The sequence below is a fragment of the Pollachius pollachius genome (genome assembly GCF_949987615.1).
Source record: "Pollachius pollachius genome assembly, chromosome: 1".
NCBI lineage: Eukaryota > Metazoa > Chordata > Actinopteri > Gadiformes > Gadidae > Pollachius > Pollachius pollachius.
In genome coordinates, this window is record NC_136934.1 from 26,104,033 (window position 1) to 26,126,849 (window position 22,817).

Below are 22,817 nucleotides of genomic sequence, written 5' to 3' on the forward strand. Positions count from 1 at the left end.
CGGAGAGCAGCTGAGGGGTCTCCGTAGTTAGGGAGTCGGATTAAATAGTCAGAGTAGTATACTTTGGCTAAACGGTCCGGGGGGAACTCCAACTTCAAGTTTTAAATTCTGCATCGCAAAACAAGCCTTTACCTTTGCCATATTAACGCTATGTATCGACCTGATTGATCTGATGGCGGCGTGCATAGTCGCAGCAGCTCAGAGCTCTCCCTGTAGTTGCCAGTTTTTAGTTAGCTATTTTCAATGAATCATTGACAGCTAACTCTAAACGATGTGCAAGCCCATGCACAGCCTGTAGTCGGAGGGAAATCCTTCTTCAATCTTTCTATTCCGTCTGTCTCCCTGTCAAAACCGCAGCCCCATTTGTAGCTACACTTACCAAGTTCTTCTGAAGAAGTTTGAGTTCTTCTGAAGAAATTTCAAATCCATTCCATTTTCCTTGAGAGTACAGAGTAGTAGGGCTACACGATTATGGAAAAAATCATAATCACGATTATTTTGGTCAATATTGAAATCACGATTATTTAAACGATTATTTTTGAGGTTGGAAACATGATGAATTTATTCAGCATGTCTCTCCCAAAAAACACTTAACTGTAACTGAGAACTTTAAAATTTCGCCTTAAAAAAATATGGGGAAAATGTTAAAATCTAAAATAATGTAGAGATATGTATCCAGCTGTTCTGCACTGTCTATAAAACATTTAATAAAAAGCAAAGAGAAAAGATAATATTATATTAGTTTTGTGATTGTTTGATGCTAAAATCGAAATCGCGATCAGAATTTGATTAATCGCCCAGCCCTACTGAGTAGTGCATTGTAAATGGCTTCAGAACCAGTCCCCTGGTACAATTCAACTATTTGAAAAAATAAATTGTCCATATCCCCTTCCCTTGTTACATTGCACCTCACATATATAATCATGTATGTACCCCCATGAATAGTGCTTTCGTCCAGCGTTACACTGACACGAGAATCAAGTGACTTAATGTGGGAAATAAGATTATTTTTCATCTGCTCTGCAATATCCACAATGGTTGCACAGGAGTTGTCATATCCGTGAGCAGGGTCAACTGAAGCACCATTCAGCTCAATGAGTTTCATAATTGAGTTTAATTTTGTGTAAGGCAATCTTTCTTTTACAACAGTATAGGCTAGGCCCTGAATAAACTGGCTGTCACATTTACCGCAGATTAAATTCCACAACTTTTGTTGGAAGGACTTCCTTTTTCTTCAAGGTCCTATGGCATGAAAATTTAACTTTATGAGGTTTTCTAACATTAATGAGTTCCCCTAGCCTGCCTATGGTCCCCCAGTAGCAAAAAATAGCGTTGGGTGAAAAAAAAGGGAACTAGCTATCCTGCTCTGCCTTTGAAAAACAAAGCTCAGATGCGCCGATTTGGAATTTTTCCCCATATGTCATCAAACGGGGACATGTTACCTCCCCTTTCTCTGCTTTGCCCAATGAGCTACGACCGTGTTGACATGTGGTGCGTGTATTCACACGCACCACATGTGTGTGCATGTGAATACACACACTGTAGCGCAAGTGTTGTATACTTCTTTGTTATTTGGATAACCGTTCTGCTGTTGGTGTTATGGCGCATAACACGTCGGGTTCTCTGGTATGTCTCTGGTATTTCCACAACAAGACTCGTAGTGGGGGTTATCTCCGCCATGGTTGAGAAGGAATTGTAGTACATGAGCACATGATCTGCGACATTAAGGAGAAAGGGATTGTTGCCCGCGATTGTTTCCCGCCGAAGCCCCGCTGCTCGCTGCCGTGGGGCACCAACACCACCGGGCACCACCGCCGCGAGGCACCACCGCCCCCCGCTGCCGAGGCAGCGGGGCTCCGGTGGGAGACAATCGGAGTCAACTATCACGGGCAACAATCCCCTTCTCCTTCAGATTGATGTGGAAGAACCAGAGACGTTGACAAACCCGACGTATTCGTTTGAGATTCATAATATCATCTGGAGGCACACACAGCTTTTGGCTGTGATATTATTTAGATATACAGCTCCAGGACTCCCGCCGGAGCACCAGGAGTGTGTGTTGCGATGCATCCTCTGTAAACACGAGACCAAGTTACCGTGGCCACATGCTGCTCAGGGCCAGACCAAAACCCTCCACCTTGACCCGCCTCTAAAAAACGGCACGTTTGTGGAAATCTCATTATGGGACTGGCTCGTAGTGGCTGTAGTTCTGCACCAAGGCTCAATTTCTTGAAAGTCTTCAAATACTGTATTAAGGGCCCGCTAACACCTATATAAGCATCCATAAAGAAGCATTGCCATGGGACCTTTAAGGTCTGCTATTTCCATAGCTCGGTTGTGAACAACACTGTCTTTTTATGCAACTGTTTTTGAACAGGGCTACTCGCTATTAGGGGTGTAAATCTCTGGTTTCGTCACGATACGATATAAAATCGATTCATTGGACAACAATATGATATTTGCCGATATCAAAAAAGTCTGCCGCGATGCGATTTTGATTCAAGGGCATGCGATCGATATGAGATGATATCATATGCCCATTTAACACAACCTCTTACATTCACATCAACTTAATTATAATTTCATCATTTTATTTCTTTGCTCCTCTGGATATTTAAAACAAAAACAATCTATTTTTAATACAAATAATAAAGTGCCACATTGCATTTAAGTGCAAAAGGCTTTCATTTTTATGGCTTAAATTAAAGACCCTGTAATGATCTTTCATTTTGAACATAGACCATTCCCAACCTATCTGTGTGGAAAGTTTTCTTCTAAAAACAAAACATCCCTCGGAATCATCTTGGCTGTTAAGATAACCCGTCCGTGTTGCCAGATTGGGTACAGGTCAAAAAAAAAAAGTACAGGTCAAGTTCACTTGCCCAAATTAAAATCAGAATCGTGAACGGGCCTCTTTTTGCCAGGCACCTGGCCTGGTTTAGGGGAGTTCATGATACTCATCCTCAAGACTGAAGCTGAATGTTAGCTTCCACACATGTACGTGTTTAAAAAATAACAAACTTCTTCTTTGTTTACTTATTGACCGAATTGTCACATCGTGCCATGAAGTGATTTCAGTCCACCGTTGCAACCTATTAAAGCTATCTCCCAGTTATAGGTAGACATGCATGCTTTTATCTGGATTATACGCAGAAGTGCATAACTAAATGTCCACGATAGTAGCAAAGACTGGCAAATACACATATGGCCACTAGATTGCGCTGAAAAACATGTGTTCTGATTGAGGGTATTCACCTTTTTCCTAAGAAACCTTCTCTTAGCCATTGATTGTAAACACTGTGTTTAGTTGCAAAATTTGGCCCAGACACTGGATTATCTGTTTATGATGGTTTTATGAGATCAGATTCAACTTTGTGGACAAAAATCTCAAAGGTAAAAGTTCATTTTTGGTTGTTAAAAGAAAAGGGGAAGTTTCTTCTTAAGTTGTTATTTGCAAGTTTTAGTCCCAGAATGATATGGTTTAAACTGTCGGAATCAGTGGAGCCTCAGCTTTCATATAATATATAGTTTGTGCAGGTCCAATTTCATTAAAAAGATCGCTATTGCTGTGCATGTGCAGTTATGAAACCCAAAACTGTGTTCTTGCATTTGCATATGACTTTAAATGAGTCTTTTGACTTTCCTTGGTAATTTGCTTCAATCCAAAGTACTTCCAAACTGTACTCCTCCATCACAACTCCGTCTTCCTTCTCTACCTAAACCGGTCGCGGCGGCGCTGCACTTGAGATGCTAGCTGTGTTGGCTAACCTTTATCTAACACCGAGACTAGTGCCGAATCACTGCCAGAGGCCGCACTGCGAGTGAGTGACAGGAGCTAGGGCTATGTTCGCGCTGTAGCGATCTTTTATAGGTCCATGGTAGCGATGCGTGTCTTTTAACTCGCTGTCCGAGAGAAGAGAAGAAAGCGAGCTGATCAATTGCAAATATATCTATTTTGTGTGATTTTATGGAAGTAAAAGGTTGTTTTGCAGTTTTTAAAAATACTTGAATAAATAGCCTTTATATTAACAAACCCTCAAAAATCTACTTGCCCGTTCGGGCAACCAGAAATCAATCTCAACTTGCCCAAATATTATTTTCAGGTGCCCCGGGCAAGCGGGCAACCATTAGTCATCAACCTTTGCAATCTCCTTTATGCAAAATGACATTTCACATTGTGTATCTGAATCGGACCGATACAAGTTAACAAATTGTATTATTGAAAATGCTATACTGAATTTTCTTTTTTATATTTTGAATATAATTTTTCGTCAACCTCAGCCGATGTTGCCAAAAATCTTATCAAAATAGCTTATATTAAACCTGGATTCGATTAAGCATTTTATAAGGGTCAAGTTAGGGCTGGGCGATTTGGCCTAAAAATTTGATCAATCGATTGTTTATTTGAACAATAACAATGATTAACAAAAGCAAAATAAATATTACCTCTCCCACTCAGCTGCGGGCCTCAGTTTAAGATGTTGGAATAAATGTGTTGTGCTGCTGCTTTTGGTTGCCACAGACTTTAGGCAAACTCTACACACTAATTTTTCAGCGCATGCTGCCATGTGGATATTTTACTAAGAGGAGGGGGCGTTGCTATGAACTACAGGACCCCAGAGAAGGGAAAGTGGTGGCGGTACCGTAAATACCCAATTAAAATCACTGCACTTGATAATTATTATTTTTTATAATCTATTTTAATTTTTCAAAATCGTGCTAAACCATTAATTCGAATTACGATTAAAAATCGATTAATCGCCCAGCTCGAGGTCAAGCCACTTCAATGATCTTTGATGATGAACTTTAAAGGAGTTTCCATCACGGGGTAAGATCGTCGATAGTCTTGCAATTGACTTTTGACTGTAAGATGCTAAAATGAAGATAGTTATTCATTGCTGTCAATTGTCAAACTGAGATACCCTGCAAATAAAGATAACAAAGGCTTGGATGTTGCTTAGCTGTAGGCAATGCACATTCAGGGGCTTTTCATGTACATATTTTTTATTAGTATTGGTCCGCTGTCTCATTTAAGATGCTTTTTTTTGCGAAAAAAAATCACATTTTGTATAAGCTGTTGTGTAGGGCTGTGCAATTATTTGAATTTAGATCATGATTTTTGGGTCAAACGATCTCCAAACTAATAGAATCAAGTTGAAACATTTTTTATTTTGTTTTATTTTCCATTAAGTATATTTCTTTTCATTCTTTTTTTTTTAAAATTGCAGAACAGCTTGATACATTTTGTACATTTTTTTTCTATTTTTTTAAGGGAAAATTTCAGACTTCTCTATTCCAAAATGTCTTTTTGCTGAGATGCTGATTTAAATGCATCATGTTTTCAAACTCGTGATTCAAAAATCGTGATTTCAATATTGACCAAAATAATCCTGATTACGATTTTTTAACTTTATAACTAGAAAATGCCTTTCCTGCAGCAAATGCGGTGAGTGCTGTAGTACAAAGTGAGGTTGAAAATATTTTTTAATAAAGCCACATAGATTAAGACATAAAGAAACGTTAAATGGCTTAAATCAAGTGAAGGGATTTGAACAAAAGATCAAGTCTAAATGGAGTAAACAATGTAAACATGCGCACCATTTAAGAAAAAGTAAATGGTTGGAAACAAATAAAGTGACCGCTGATTGAAAAGCGCAAAGCATTGCTAAAAATGCAGAAATGTAAAATGAATTGAACTGAAGAATCTGAAACGTCAAATGTATTGCCCTGCACTGTGTGTGTGTGTGTGTGTGTGTGTGTGTGTGTGTGTTTTGTCTTTAGGAGAATAGCGAGCCGGTTCCTGATTAAAAGTACATCAATATAGTGGGAAAAACCGCCCAATCTTGCAATACTGCCTGAACGTCCTCCAAAAGTAGTCCAATCTGCCAGGAAAAAATGCCCAATCTGGCAACACTGCTGAACGTGATCACGATCCAGCGTCAGAGTAAATCAATAAGACCAACTGAAAACTCTGCCGGTATGAAACTTAAACTGTGATTCTGAATAAAGTTTAAATGATATCGAAATTCCGTTTAGATATTATTGAAGATACAAGTGTGTAGATTCATTAAATAGTTTGAACGGAGATAAACGGTTGAAAATTGATTTAGTGGGAAGACGGCTCTGCTGTCCTGCCATTGACTCCCATGTTAAAAAAAGATAGTATTTTAAAAGAAGAATATCTTAAAAAGTATTAAATATTAAAAAAATCTGAAAAGAAGCTCACGATTCCAAGCTATTCTGAATATTTTAAAATTTGAATGGAGTCTCTAGGTGAAAATTTTAGGAAGGAGATAGGTCCCAAAGTTTGTAGAGAATAATAAAGAAAGAAGAAAAGAATAAAACTTGTCAAGAACAATAGTTGAGCGCTACATGCAGCACTCACCTAATAAGGTGCCATAATAAATAGCAATCTAGTCATTACCTAACCCTTATAACCCTTATTATTTCTTAATTGTTACTAAAATATCTATTTGGCACAAGTTAATTGTTTTTTTTCACTGACCACAGAGTGTCGCTGGTTAGGGTAAGGGTCATGTGTGTTAGAGTTAGGGCCGTGTGTTATAGTAAGGGTTAGGTTTAGGGCCGTGTGTTAGGGTTAGGGTTGGGTTAGGGTTATGCAAAAAACAAATATTTAATTAATGATGAAAAAACTATTAACTTGTGCCAAATAGATATTTTAGTATCAATTAACAAATATTAACAAAGTTAGTTTGCTATTTATTTTGACACCTTATTATAAAGTGTTACAGATCTTTTTCCACAATTGAGCAGACCTACAGTCCTGCTGTTGAGCTACCGTGACTACTGGTGGAGTGGTGTGTTTATATTGTTTATTAACAATCAGGTATTTGTATTGATTGTATTGTATTACGTTGTGTATCTTTCAAAAGTATTTAATTATTTCAGGCATTTGGCATAGTTTGAACTGTTGTGCTGGTAGGAAGTGGAATTTTCAACCCCAGAGGAATGTAACATTTCCTTAGTTACTTTCCCCGTTGAATTCCTCCCTAGCAGAATATATTAACTCAAACCTGTGAGAACACAAGTGACATGCCTTCCCACAATACTGCCTGTACAAGCTTTTATGAGCTACCTCGTTCCCATGGTACCCAACTCCCATGCAACGTTCATCATTCCTTCCAAAGATATGACAAACAAACCCAACCAAGTATTGGGTTTAACGTCTCAACCTTGATGCTTTGTTTACCCCCCTGATGCGGCTCGCAGTTGGAACTCTGGCAGTGCTGGTCGAGGTGACCTGTAGTATTTTAAAATTGTTCTCTGAATCTTTTTAGGTTTTTCAAAAATGTAAATATACACAAAATAAAAATAATAATGCTTGGCTGGCTGATACATACTCTGCTACTGATGTATACATGTAGAAAGATTTATCATTGGTTTATGTTAAAGGATTTATTAATTTGTCAATTTAGTCATTTTCAATCGAAAAGGCAACCATCTTGTACATCCTGAGATACCTAGAGAGCCTCTTCAAAAACATCAAACTTGTAGCACACATTGATGAACACATCTTTATCGTTGTGGGTAATTATTTGCACATGATTCTCTTTATAATGTGATCTTTTTTTTGTACTTTTTCAGTGGAAAGTTGGTGTCACCAAAGTGGAAAAACTTCAAAGGTCTGAAACTGCTTTGGAGAGACAAGATTCGTTTAAACAATGCAATATGGAGAGCCTGGTATATGCAATGTAAGTGTTAAACCTCATCTCTGGTTGGATTGCTTTGAACTTTCTACTTAAGAATTTACCTCAAAATACAATTTCATTGGATTTCAAGTTGTTTCAACTGATTCATCTAGTATATTGACCTCGGAGGAACTCTGTCCTTCTGCCTGCCTGGTGAACAAGGCTACAGTACTGTCACAAGGTTTTGATATATTTACAATGTAGTTCTAAGAAGCAAAGTTTTTTTGCAAATAATAACCATATGCACCATTGACATTTTTGGAGTGTAACTGAATCTGACCGATACAAGTTAACAAATTGTAATATTGAAAATGCTATACAGATTTTTTTTTTGTATTTAAGTATAATTTTTTCATCAACTGCAGCCGAAGTTGCTAAACACACACACACACACACACACACACACACACACACACACACACACACACACACACTCTTGTTCCTCCCATCTGCTATGGAGAGACAAGATTTGTTTAAACAATCCAATCTGGAGAGCCTGGTATATGCAATGTAAGTGTTACACCTCATCTCTGGAAGGATTGCTTTGAACTTTATACTTAAGAATTTACCTCAAAATAAGCACGGCTACCCAATATGTTTATGCAATTTAATCCTCAGTGGGTAGATTGAAGGCATTTTTTAAACAAATATTATATATATTAATTAAAAATGAAATTAGGTTTTGGAGCTGATGAGTTGAGGACGTCCTAAAGTGTATTTCCGGCGGAAATTGAAACCAGAGTCTTTGTTTTGGCATGTATACCCATCAAATAAGCCCTCCAAATACTTTTTTAATTGAAAATCGAGTAAAGAGTTTGCCCGGCGCAATGTTTGTCTTCCATGTTATTGGTTAGGGGCACCGCAAACGCTTCTAAATCTGCAATTTTTAACCACTAATATTGCTCAAAATAGCACTAAACCAGGTCCCTACGCAAAGGGTCCCTACGCAAAGGGTCCCTACGCATAAAACGAAGCATCAACAACTTAGTTAGCGTACCGGGAGTTTATTAAAAAAAGCCTGTTTTCCAAGTCTGTGCCTTACCGGTAGGTCCATGTTTCCAGGGAGTCCACACAAGTCGATCACCTGCTACCGTAAATAATATAATAGAGACGCAAACAAATTGAAAACAGTCAAGTATCAAGAGGGGAGATTGTAAGTTAAATTTGTTGGCTCCTCTATTATATTATTTATGGTAGCAGGTAATCGAATTGTGGACTCCAGAAGTATCTGGAGGGCTTATTTGATGGGTATACATGCCAAAACAAAGACCCTGGTTTCAGTTTTCGCCGGGATTACACTTTAATTAGGTCAGTGCTGCAAGCAGTGCTCAACTGTTATTCTTAGGCTTTATTAGTGTGAATTCTGTATCAGCATTCACGCTCTAGATATTTAAATCTTTATTAGTGTGAATGCTGTATCAGCCCTCACACTCTTGATATTGAAATCTTTGCGTGAATGCTGTATTATCATTCACAATAATAATGCTGTATCAGCATTCACACTCTAGATATTGAAATCTTTATTAGTATGAATGCTCTATTAGCATTCATACTAATAATGATAATTATAAGTATAACAATATAATTCATACTGTTAAAATCTTTTTTCTTCTTCTTCTTCCGCCCCCTTTTTTTGTCTTCTATATCAGCGCACTGCAATACATTTCAGCTTCCAGATTTTTCAGCAGTGCATTGCAATACATTTCAGCTTCCAGGTTTTTCAGCAGTGCAGTGTAGGGCTGAACGATTTGGGGAAAAAATCGAATTGCTATTGCGATTTTTCTATTTAAAGTCCCTTTATCTTCTGTATTATTCACTAAACACAAGCAATAATAAACTATGTAGTATGACCAACACAACTTTAGAATCAGTCAACATATAAACTGCCTGCTTGTAGGCCAGGCTTATGTGTTGAGATTAATTGATGCATGAATTGATATTACAACATCTTTATTTAACTATTGAATTGTAAAAGAAAAAAAAAGAAGAATCTTTCTGATTTCCAGCAGGTAACAGTAACAAATCACACAAACTAAAGTGCAGGAATCTAAAAGAACATTTGTGGCTCAACCACTTGACCACATGTCAACGGTAGTAGCGAAAAACTATCTGCCTAAATGTTTTGAATAGCTCCCGTATGGCAGCCTGGCCAAAATAATGTGCAGGATGGCGTGCAGTACTAATCCAGTGACTTTACCAAAGGTATGGACCACTATGGTCCCCGTGTTGAGGGGCAACATCTCTCCCTATGAATCAGTCCGAGACAATAAAGAAACGTCCTGAGTCCGGTCTGATTTGGTCTACTTGACGCAGTGGTGGTCGGGTTTTTCTCAGTTTTTTTTTATGTCAATATCAACCAATCAAAGCGTAGCGGGGCAAGTTGTTTCGTTCATCTACTGCTCTCACTTGCATGTCACGTGAGTGGAGGGTAGTGTCGCGTATACTTAACCCCACGTGGCCCGGTGTTTCCGATTCCGACCCTCTGATTGGTTTGATTGTGTAACATTAAAACAAACACTTTTTATCGCAGCCTTTGTGATTTGAAAAATCGCATTCAATTACATTGCGATGTTGGTTTGAATTTGATTAATTATTCAGCCCTAGTGCAGTGCAATACATTTGACCTTTCAGAATCTTCAGTTCAATTAATTTTATATTTCTGCATTATTCAGCAATACGTTGTGCTTTTCATTCAGCCGTCAATGTGTTCAAACACATTTTCTGCATGAAATACATTTTTTTGTTCTTTCCTTTCTTTCTTTCCTCCTTATTCTCTACACATTTTTGGACCTAACTTCTTACAAAATCACTTAGATACTCCATTCCACTTTTAAAATGTTCATATAAGCTTGGAATCGCATGCTGCCATTTTAATTCTTAAAATATTTTAAACTTTTAAAATATTCAACTTTAAAAATATTATTTTTATAATGGTAGTCAATGTCCTCCGCACATTCTAACTTAAACTACCTCAGACTTCGTAACTTGCTAAAATTTTTACCGTTAACGTTCGTTCAAACATTTAACAAATCAACACACTTAAAATATATATCTAATAGGGAAGTAACGGTACACAAAAGTCATGGTTCGGTATGTACCTTGGTTTTGAAGTCACGGTACAGTACAGGACAGTACAGTTCATAGATATGGGGAAAATTTTAAAAGACTGCTTGTTTGTCAACAACATAGAATGGCCGTAGATCAGCAGCAATGAAAACACCAATAGACTTGGTTATGGCATTTGCCCTTTCTGAATTCCCAGACAGGGGTTGTTGAAATAGTGTTGTGAGCTAGTTTGCAAAGTTCGTTATTTTTTCAAAGCAACGGTGATAGTAACTCCTGGATGGTGCCTTTTCAAATGCGTGTGCATTTTAGAGTGCTGTACGTAGACATGGATAGCCCTCTCTGTAGCCGGAGAGCCTGTCAGAGACCCTCTTCGGAGCTTACGTGCGCATCCAGTATTTTTTAACTATCCGTCGACGCAACGGAGACGGCAAGGGCTGTGATTGGTCCTCTAACAAAATCATTTCCGGAATCACTTCTCCGGTTTGACTTTGCACCTTAAGGACCAATAAAACACCAAATAATATTTGAAAAGCTTTGGAAGTTTATTTACAACACTGCTTATATGGTTTGTAGTCAACATATAAGATAGATTGGACGGCGAATTGCATTGCGTATCCGACATCCCGACGGAGAGCTGCTGAGAGGTCTCCGTAGTTACGGAGTCGGAGTAGTATACTTTGGCTAAACGGTCCGGGTGGAACTCCGACTTCAAGTTTTAAATTCTGCATCGCAAAACAAGCCTTTACATTCGCCATATTAACGCTACGTACGCCACTTTTACGCACCGCGATACACCTCTGTAACTGCAACGAAGTGCGTGTACCGTGACGGTTCGGTACAAATACATGTACCGTTACACCCCTAGTAGTTAGGGAATCGGATTATGGAGTCTGAGTATTAAACTTTGGCTAAACGGTCCGGGGGGGAACTCCAACTTCAAGTTTTAAATTCTGCATCGCAAAACAAGCCTTTACATTCACCATATTAACGCTATGTACGCCACATTTACGCACCGCGGTCCACCTCTGTAACCACCCAGAAGTGCCTGTACCATGACGGTTCAGTACAAATACATGCATCGTTATGCCCCTAATATCTAACCAGTATTTCAATGTAATTTATACTTTTTTCAAATGAGTTCAAACTTAATCGCAGCTGATTTTAACTCTTACACTTTGTTTGCTTCCAACTATTAGAATTTTTTAAATGGTGTACATGTTTACATTGTTTACTCCATTTAGACTCTGTTCAAATCTTTTCACTTGATTTAAGCCAGTCCACATTTCTTTACGTCTTAAACAATCAGGCTCTATTGAAACATATTTTCAACCTCACTTTGCACTACAGCACTCACCTCATTTTCTGTAGGAAATGCATTTTCTATTCATGATTAATTATTTCTATGCTATCTCCTTAAACTGTCCTATATTCTACTGTAATGCAATTGTAAGAATGCATTTTGTTTGTAAATATTGCGATATTTTGTGATTCAAGATGTGGAGAAAAGGGAAAATCCGGTGTGTCATTTCGTCACTCCGCTGGATGGGAACATGGACTCTGAAGTCCACCGTCCATCAATGGTGAGGAGGAGGAGCTTAGCATCACTATAATACAGGTCTCCCACCATTCTTTGACATCAACCATGACTTTAATGATAAAAATGTGCATAAATATTTAGAAATTTTGTTATTTCTAAACACTGAGGCCTCAGCAGAGTCTGCTACCTAAGAGGCTCATTTTTAAGTTTTTCCAGACCGAATGCACATAACGTTTTCGGAATACATTTAATAAGCAACCAATCAGCCATTTGTTTGCTATGCAAAATGTCCATGGCATTAAACAGCAGCCCTGCCATCCTGCAAAATAACCTGACATTAAGGATACAAGTGCTATTCTGAAAGGTGGACACCATAAGCCGAACACAAGGATTATTCTTAGCACCTTGGTCCGTTTGTTTGCCAACCATTTCATTTGTGTTTCTTAGGCAATTGCCACAGAAGGAAAATACTGGAAAAGAAGAATAGAAATCGTGATAAGGGAGTATCACAAGTGGAGAACATACTTTAAGAAGAGGGTAGGGTATTAAAAGTTGAAATGTGCAAAACCGACTAACATGAATTGATTTTAAATAGATGTTACATATTTTTGTAATCTGTATGTTTTTTTTCAGTTACAGAAGCACAAGGATGATGATCTATCCAGCCTGCTACAGGTATGTTAGTTCTTTCATGTATTGTTATTGCAATACACTGTGACAAAAGAGCCGTCAAAAATCAAATCAAAATCACAGTTGGTTGGACCAAATGTGTTTTTCACGCTACTCTAAATTCTTAGTCACTAGTCTTCATGTACATTTAGTGCTATATGCCTTGTAAATGTTGCTATGGCTTTCCAATTACCAAATTGATTGCCTATAATAAGTACACATACAATTAGGGACACTTTACAAGTACACTTAAATATTTATATTGCATGCTGTATCGTCATGGTAATATTCACACACTTGAATATTTGATCTGTGTAGTATAGTCTTAATCTGACATCCACTAGTTGAAGTCTTTCGCTATCTAACATGTTCCTTCTGGTCCTTTTTGTAAAATGGTGGCATGAGCTGCACTTCCTGTAAATAATCGACAACTAAATTACTAATTGGTAATTTTCGGCAGGAAATGGATTTTCTAGTAAGAGCTATAATTCATAGCATTACTGTCTAGGGCTGCACGATGTATCGGAAATTTATCGTCATCGCACTATCAACGCTTGTGTTAGACATACCGCAAAGATTACCTAAACTGCGATAAAATGTAGTCTACGCCAGAATAATTCACATATTTTTCAATTGTTTTATTTCAGCAAACTAAAATACTGTTTTGGTTCTCATCCGCTATCCGCCCGCAAGGAGTTCTTTACCCGCCCGCATCCCCGCCCGTGAATTTTAGGGACATCACAATTCGCCCGTTTGAGCAACTTTTATGCGTTACCCGACCCGTTGCAGGACTCTGGTGACTCTACGCACAGTGTTTGCCCTCCAGTTCAACACATGCACTTTAGTTTAACCACACTGCTGCTGATTGTTCATTGTGTTAGCTTTTTTGGGCCAAGAACTCACCATAAAGGTATACACACGTGGACAAAATTGTTGGTACCCCTCTGTTAATGAAAGAAAAACCCACAATGGTCACTGAAATAACTTGAAACTGACAAAAGTAATAATAAATAAAAATTTACTGAAAATTAACCAATGAAAATCAGACATTGCTTTTGAATTGTGGTTCAACAGAATCATTTTAAAAAACAAACTAATGAAACAGGCCTGGACAAAAATGATGGTACCCCTAGAAAAGATTGAAAATAATTTGACCATAAGGAAATGTTAAACTAAGGTGTGTCCTCTAATTAGCATCACAGGTGTCTTCAAACTTGTAATCAGTCAGTCTGCCTATTTAAAGGGTGAAAAGTAGTCACTGTGCTGTTTGGTGACATGGTGTGTACCACACTGAACATGGACCACAGGAAGTGAAGGAGAGAGTTGTCTCAGGAGATTAGAAAGAAAATTATAGACAAGCATGTAAAAGGTAAAGGCTATAAGACCATCTCCAAGCAGCTTGATGTTCCTGTGACTACAGTTGCACATATTATTCAAAAGTTTAAGGTCCATGGGACTGTAGCCAACCTCCCTGGACGTGGCCGCAGGAGGAAAATTGATGACAAAATGAAGAGACGGATAATAAGAATGGTAACCAAAGAGCCCAGAACAACCTCCAAAGAAATTAAAGGTGAACTCCAAGGTCAAGGTACATCAGTGTCAGATCGCACCATCCGTCGTTGTTTGAGCCAAAGTGGACTTCATGGGAGACGACCAAGGAGGACACCACTGTTGAAAGCAAATCATAAAAAAGCGAGACTGGAATTTGCCAAAATGCATATTGACAAGCCACAAAGCTTCTGGGAGAATGTCCTATGGACAGATGAGACAAAACTGGAGCTTTTTGGCAAGGCACATCAGCTCTTTGTTCACAGACGCAAAAATGAAGCATACCGAGAAAAGAACACTGTCCCTACTGTGAAACATGGAGGAGGCTAAGTTATGTTCTGGGGCTGCTTTGCTGCATCTGGCACAGGGTGTCTTGAATCTGTGCAGGGTACAATGAAATCTCAAGACTATCAAGGCATTCTGGGTTAGAAATGTGCTGCCTAGTGTCAGAAAGCTTGGTCTCAGTCGCAGGTCATGGGTCCTCCAACAAGATAATGACCCAAAAATCACAGCTTAAAACACCCAAGAATGGCTAAGAGCAAGACATTGAACTAGTCTGAAGTGGCCTTCTATGAGCCCTGATCTAAATCCTATTGAACATCTGTGGAAGGAGCTGAAACATGCCATCTGGAGAAGGCACCCTTCAAACCTGAGACAACTGGAGCAGTTTGCTAATGAAGAGTGGGCCAGAATACCTGTTGACAGGTGCAAAAGTCTCATTGACAGTTACAAAAATCGTTTGATTGCAGTGATTGCCTCAAAAGGTTGTGCAACAAAATATTAAGTTAAGGGTACCATCATTTTTGTCCAGGCCTGTTTAATTAGTTTGTTTTTTAAAATGATTCTGTTGAACCACAATTCAAAAGCAATGTCTGATTTTTATTGGTTAATTTTCAGTAAATTTTTATTTATTATTACTTTTGTCAGTTTCAAGTTATTTCAGTCACCATTGTGGGTTTTTCTTTCATTAACAGAGGGGTACCAACAATATTGTCCGTGTGTGTATCATTGTTTTATTACTGTCATATTATTATTTTATGTTCTTTTTGTGTCATCGTTTAAGCAACCTTAACCCCCCCAGTCCCCATTCTGCAACACCTTATTGGCTCAACAAATGAATGGTTTAGAAGAAGGCTACCAGGTTTGAAAAGAGGATACAATGACAATTTTTTTTTGTTTACAGTATCAGAAAATGTTTAAGGGGGCAAGGTGACTTATTGCCAGCATTGCAGGTGTAGCTGCATTTTTCCCAATAATGGAAACAATGCATTTCTTTTTTAATTTCTGCATCAGTCTATGTTGGCAACAAGTAGAGTGAACAAAAATATTTAATATCGCAAGTCATATCATTATCTTAATATAGAATAATACCGCATATTGTATGTGTTCCTAATATCGTGCAGCCCTATTACTGTCACATGTGTTGTGTCACACTGGCCATATGTTTGCATACCAGTATATATATCATAACTGCTTATTTACAGTATGGGTTACCATGGTATATTTAGTTCTAAGATGTTTATAGGTTGGATGTTAGCAAGGTCGTACAACAAGTGTCGCTATCTGGGCTCTGCTTGCATCGCCTCCCATTGTGTCTGAGCGTGATTTTGAATGACATGAATTTAAGCTCATTTTAACATCAGTATTTGAATGATGAGGTAGTGCTACAGCTCTATAATACTAGTGCAGTGCTCCAGACTAACTTTTTTCACTAGGAGCACTGTGGCCCCTAATTGAAAATTTTAACCAGAAATGTTAGGGGCACACACCGTAAATCAACATGCCAATGTGATTTTTTTCAATCTTTTTCACTGTATCAATAATAAATATTTTGATAATAGATGCAGAAATTACAATGTGCGGTTTCAAATTCAGTGTCACATTTTATTGTGATTCTCATCTATACCAACTGTTTCCACGTGTGCGCGCATGCATTCGATGAGCACGGAAGCGACAGTCTCACGAGAGTGCGCCCGCTTGTCGTGCCGCTTGCCTGCTCGCCTCTCCATTGAGAATGCAGCAGGCACGACAAACGCCTCCCGTGTGAAAAGCCCTTTTGGGCACATTAAGTACCCACGGGTACCCGACGGGTGACCTGCACAATTTGGATGAAACAGGTGAGAAATAATGTAGGTAACTGTGTCGGACACGGGTGCGGGTCGGGTCGGACTCCTGAACAGGCGTCCGACGCGTGTTTTTCGATTTCGAGTGAGACTTCTCTGGTTCTGGATATGTTATTCAGGAGTGGAGGAGTCAACTAAAACCGTCAACAGTGGATGATGTGCCAAACACCACATAGTGTAATTCCCCGGCGTTCCATCTAATGTTTCTAATTCTCCTTCGAGTGCGGGTCGGGCGTCGATATCAATTTATAGCGGGTCGGGTTTGGGTGGGGAATGTAATTCGCACTACTGTCGGAACACGGTTTGGAACACGGAACACATCATCCACTGTTGATGGTTTTAGTTGACTCCTCCGCTCCTGAACAACATCCAGAACTGGAGAAGTCTCGCTTGCAATCGCAAAACCCGCGTCGGACGCCTGTTCAGGCATCCGACCCGACCCGCACACATGTCCGACAGTTACCTACATTATTTTCCACCTGTTTCATCCAAAGTGTGCGGGTCACCCGTCGGGTACCCGTGGGTACTTAATGTGCCATAAAGGGCTTTTCACACGGGAGGCGTTTGACGCGCCTGCTGCATTCTCAATGGTGAGGCGAGCGGTCAGAGAGGTCCTGTCAAGCGGCACGACAACCTGGCGCACACACGTGAGACTGTCGCTTCCGTGCTCATCGAAACAGTTGGTGTAGATGATGCAGATTTAAGTATTGCTGGTACGGGCGGGTGCGGGTTTGCAAAATAAGACCCATGCAGGACTCTGGCACTGGTCAATACTTTGCGAATTGTTCAAACACACGTAGCAGGTTGTGAAATCTTTCTCCTAAATTCTGACAGACGTTTACGCACACTCGATGTTTAATCTCTAGGACCCTCCCTATCTAGGACATTCCCTATCCTTCTCACACTCATTGGCCTGCTACAGATTCCGGATTCGTTGACGCGCCCCTTCCCCGCTTAACGTGTAAAAATAAAAAAAATATGAAGGGCAAATATACTCTGCACATGTGTGACCAGATGTAAAATTCAGTCGCACACTCACATTTTGGTCGCAGTCTGGAGCCCTGTAGTGTAGGGGCATTTGACTGTAGTGCTGCTTTAATAATATTGGATATGTTTTGCTATACTTTTAACATTGCATGCTGTCGTGACTGACTTCAAAGCTTGTGTGGTGCACTGTGTTCCAATGCTTGAAGGGGCCGGAGGAGCAGTTCTCCCTGTTTGGAGAAGTGTTTCCAGACACGCTCCGTGTCTCCTTTTGTCAGGACGAGGAGAGTGCTACGCGGCGCGTAGCCCGCAAGGTCCACGACTCCCCCATCCCCATGGAGATGGACCAGCTGTTCGACATGGACGTCCTGATGTCTGAGTTCTCAGACACCCTGTTCTCCACACTGGCCTCCCACCAGCCCGTAGCCTGTCCCAACGAGCGTGACATCGGTGAGCAGCTATGTTTCAGGGACCAGCTTAAATGTGTGCAACCAGAGTACAGTTGTTTCGATACCGATACCAGTATCGCAAATGCCTCCGATACTACCTAAAATGGCACACACGACTAGCTCATTTACCACACGTGCCAATAAAATCACAAACACGTTATGCTGTGTTCGTTTATGGTTCGGTGGGAAGTGGGAAACTCTGAATAGCCGACCTACGTGCGTTCATGGATGCTCGCGCTAAACTACACGAATACACATTTTTTTATTATCATGAATGTAAATGATCTAGTTTGACTGAAAAATTACTTTTTCTCCCAGACAAACTAGATGATAAAAGAAAGTTCCATAGAATGAATTCTCTGTGTATCTATTTACATTACTTTTTTGTCATTCAGCATTTGCTTTTATCCAAAGCGACTGACAATTCAATCAATCAATGTCAATTTTGACAGTAAGTGAACCCACTATTGACTGTTTAATATTACCAGGGCTGCAAAGTACTGTATGAGCTACTGTACTTTAAGGTGCAACTTGTACGATTATTAGTTAAGATCTGTAAAACATTATCTTCAATTATCAACACTATGTGAAGGAAGATGAAAGAAAGATGCTCCAGTACGGTTAGAAAACCAGGGTCGTCACCACAACCTTCTGGTAATATGCTGCCCCCTATTCGTTTGGAATTTAGAGAACCGATTCTTCCAAATCGTACACATTGCACCTTTTTAACGTAACTTTATTGGGCATCTACTGCATGTTCCAGAGCAATATATCATAGGCGATAAAAGTGGAGTGTTTTAGTTGGTAATTGGTTGGATCTCAGTGGACGGCAAGAGGAAATCATAAGGCCACCCTAGCTGTCAGGTTTATGCAACAACGGAATGCTGCTTCATGCCAAGATGTGTTTTTTGCACTTTTACTTCAATAGAATTTTAATCTTGGCCAGAAACTGCTATTATGAGGGAGATATTTTTTTGTTTTATTTATAGGGCCTGAGTAGGAGTTTTTGGGTAAGGATACACAATGGTCTTCCTATTCCCTTTGCTGTCTTTTAGTTTACACTGCTCTTGTGGCCAGAAGTCAAACTTAAGGTGTAGGGAACATAGTGGCACCACAGCATTTAGGCTGTGATTGACTTGGGGCGAGGGTGCATGCCAAACCAGAGATTTATCCCTTTTTTTTGTCTAGCTCATGCGGTGAACGCAGACATGATTCAGCCTGGACTCATAACCTTGCAGCCAAACCTGGACTTCATGGATTCTTTTGAGCCACTGCAAGGTAGAATCCTTTGGAAACTACACCCAGAGACCGTACACATGGAGGATAATTCTACCCTTAGCAGGTCCAAGATGCTCATGGTCATTCCCTCTTCATCTAGATGTCAATAGAACATTTAACACAGTATTAATCAACGTGTGTAAATCACAAGCTGTTTTGTTGTACTAGTACCAAGGTAATAACATGGACTACGGGCACACTGCAAGCCTTACTGCTGAATTTGGACTTATTCCTCAGATTCCCATCGGTTTGTTTCTCTGTTCACATTTTTTTTTTTAAATGTGGCCAATATCAAATTCCAGTGTGAACTAGTCACAGTCTGAACTGACTCAAATGCGCCAGATAACACAAAAAAAAGACGCACACAGCACACTGTGGTACCAAGTAACCATGGAGGCCACTGAAGTCAGTGTTGACAGTGTCCTTAATATGTTAATTTGCAGTGGAAGCCAGCGATGTGAGCAGTTGATAATAATGTATTTTTGTGAAGCAATGGCTAGAACTTCTTTTTGGATGTGTGTGTGGATGCGGGACCGGCAGGAGTGGTGGTATCAGGACGGTAATGGCTTTACTGAAACACATTTCCTCCTAAATGAATGCCATGATGTCAAGGGTTACATTAACTACATGACTACCATGTACTACAAATGTCAATGTCCCTCCACTGACTACCTCCATCACAGCAGTCTTCCATGTTTCTATTCACAGAGGAACCCCAGCCAGTGCAGAAATGGGACGAATGTCGTTCTACAAAGACGTAGTAGTCCGCTTCAAAAGATCTGACCTGTATCTGATTTACGATCACATGCGAAAGTTGCCCAAATAGAATCGAAAATATCAAAATCCATTCGATTTGTGCTATTCAAAATCAGATACGATTTGTATGTGAGCAAAAAACACGTATTTCAGCAGTTTCCGCTTGCAGTGTGAACGAGCATTGTTATTCCTGACTTATTCCCCCATTTAAAACAAAAGCCTGTTAGTCTGATGTTTTAGCACCACACTAACATAGAGAATTTTGTCATCAGACTTGTTCCACAGCCTGCGTCAGCCCTTCCTGCCCACTGTCTCCCCTACTGCACCGTCTCTTTCCCCTCTACCCAGCAGCAGCTCACAGGTAAAGGCCAAGCGCCAACAACCCTCACACAACCACCCCGTAATACATAACGCCTCAAAAGACAAGTCAAAGCAACCCTCAAATCTGCCCTTCTGATAAGAAAACTGCTATAAATAACTACATAGATATGTTTTTCAATGAGCAATACAATTGCTTCAAATATGCTCATGTGATATTTGAAGCTCTTACCATTTGGAAAGAAAAATTCATTAAATGCAAGTTGTACATCATTAGGTAGAAATTAGGAAATTAGAAATTAGGTATACAAGTTGTAGCATAGACTTGTACCAAAAAACCCAAATACAACGCCACTTTTTTTGGCCCTAATAGTTCCACAGTTTTCTCCTAGAAAATATATTCTAATTACATATTGTTCAGGTATTGGAATCAACGGCTACTACTTTATAATAATATGCAAAAATATGCATTTTTACATTTTGGGTTTATGTCATTAAGCTCTTGTTTAACCCTATTTTTGACCCCTTTTTGATCTACTGTTTTAGCTCAATTAAAACACTGAGATTGAAAAATATCAGAGTTTTAGGAAAGATGGTTGCGACCCACGAAAACTTTGTGGTACTTTTATGAGTGTTATAATGAGCGAAATTGAATGCGAAATGCGCGACACACCGTAGCGATATGCTATGTGTCGCTGCCCTTCTTTCTCTAAATTGGGGACTTATTTCAGTCGCAGTTTTAAAAAGGCATAGATAACTTTGTATGTATTGCGTTTCTCCATTGACCTGCACGGCAGAAACAAGAGTTTGTATCTGACCCGGGTTGCCTGTAGGGCTGGTTAGTGTTACAGCTAATTGTTGTGATCAAGGTTAAACAAGTCTGTGTTCTTCTTTCTAAAGGTCACTCAGTGTTGATATCAGGAGGATTAATTATTTAATAAAAAATGTAGATTATCAGTTAGATAAAAATTTGAAAAATGTAGCATGAATCATAGAAAGGGGCCAGGGCGCCCTGCATTGATAATTTTCTGGCAACTTCTTTTTCACCTTTTTGGGCCATCACTAGTTTGCACCCCTCACAAGTCTTATGGGGCCGTAGATGTTGGATTTTGTTAAATATATGTTAAATATTAAGGATATTCCGTTACCACTTTTTCAATTCCGATACCATAGCTTAGGCTAGCTGCCGATACCGATATCTATCCAATACTTTCACAAATAATAATAATTAAAAAAAGAAAGCTGCGAGCAGCAATGTGGGTGTCAAGCAGAATAGGACTCTATAAACTAATTCTGCCGGACGGACATAATCGGCTAGTTGGCTACATGATGACCGTCTCGGTAATCAGTAATAACGACAGCTGGTGTAATGAACTAGAGCATTATGCGAGTACGCGTCAATGTTTACAAAATGGAAAAATGACCCTACCCAGTGGTAAGGGCGCATTATCGTCTGCCCGACAGAACAAATGACACAAATACATATGGGTATTAGGAGCAATATCCCTAACAGAGACACAATGTTAACAAGCATCCGTTCTTGAGGTGGTTCATGAAGCATCTACTCCAGTAAGAATTGCAGTTTATATTGTAAGTGGGCGGAATGGTAAATATAGTCGTTGTTGCATTATACATTAAGTACCGCTTGTCGCCACACGAGTGCAGTATCTACCCTTTAATGAACGCTGTTCAGCGCAACTAACATTGATATAAATCAGGCCTGTCAAACTCAAATACCCAGTGGGCCGAAATAAAAAACTGGGTCCAAGCCGTGGGCCGGACATATCAATATTTATTATGAACTTAAGTTTTACCTATATTGAATCTGAAAGTGGCCTAAAGCTTAGGCTTATTAGCTATTGCAATAAGATCTATTCATTTGTAGGCCTAAACATGAACTCAGCCTTAGTTTCACACATATAAATAGATATGTAATCTGAAACAAGGAGGCTAACTCAGATCAGATTTCAAAATAAAATAAAAAAGACACTAATTTCACATGCCTCAATTAATATCCAAACATATACAAAAGTGCAAAAATGAAACCTATGCTACATTAAAGCTCAGTTTACTGCACTGTGATTTGCCCTGGTGCCTGAACCAGATACTTGACATCTCTTCTTCGACGCATGTTCCTCAATGTTTGGGGTCAGGCTCTGAGCTGAGGAAATCCTCAGGACTGAGTGAAGGTGTTCATCAGTGAGACAACTCCTGTGTGATGTTTTGTTCAACTTCATTACAGAGAAAAGTTGTTCACATAGGTATGTGCTACCAAACATAGAGAGCATTTGAGCAACTTGAGCACGCAGCTGGGGCATTGTGTCAGGGATGAAACGTGGAAAATGTGCAGCACCAACAGTCATACTTCGACTTGAGTGTG

The 22,817-nt window shown here is 39.4% G+C and overlaps 1 protein-coding gene across 3 annotated transcripts in view; it reads left to right on the forward strand.

Annotated features, from left to right (window-relative positions):
• The window catches only part of mlxip (MLX interacting protein), a 63,712-nt gene that overhangs the window by 14,551 nt on the left and 26,344 nt on the right, over positions 1–22,817 (forward strand). For 2 of the 3 annotated variants that reach the window (XM_079752313.1, XM_079752314.1), the window contains exons 2-8: positions 7,606–7,712; positions 12,270–12,355; positions 12,760–12,849; positions 12,946–12,987; positions 17,846–18,086; positions 19,274–19,363; positions 20,392–20,480. In XM_079752313.1, the coding sequence (XP_079608439.1) occupies positions 7,606–7,712; positions 12,270–12,355; positions 12,760–12,849; positions 12,946–12,987; positions 17,846–18,086; positions 19,274–19,363; positions 20,392–20,480 (745 nt within the window). Of the gene's footprint in view, positions 1–7,605; positions 7,713–8,203; positions 8,220–12,269; positions 12,356–12,759; positions 12,850–12,945; positions 12,988–17,845; positions 18,087–19,273; positions 19,364–20,391; positions 20,481–22,817 lie in introns of those variants that run through there. The other variant, XM_079752315.1, reaches the window with a different exon arrangement.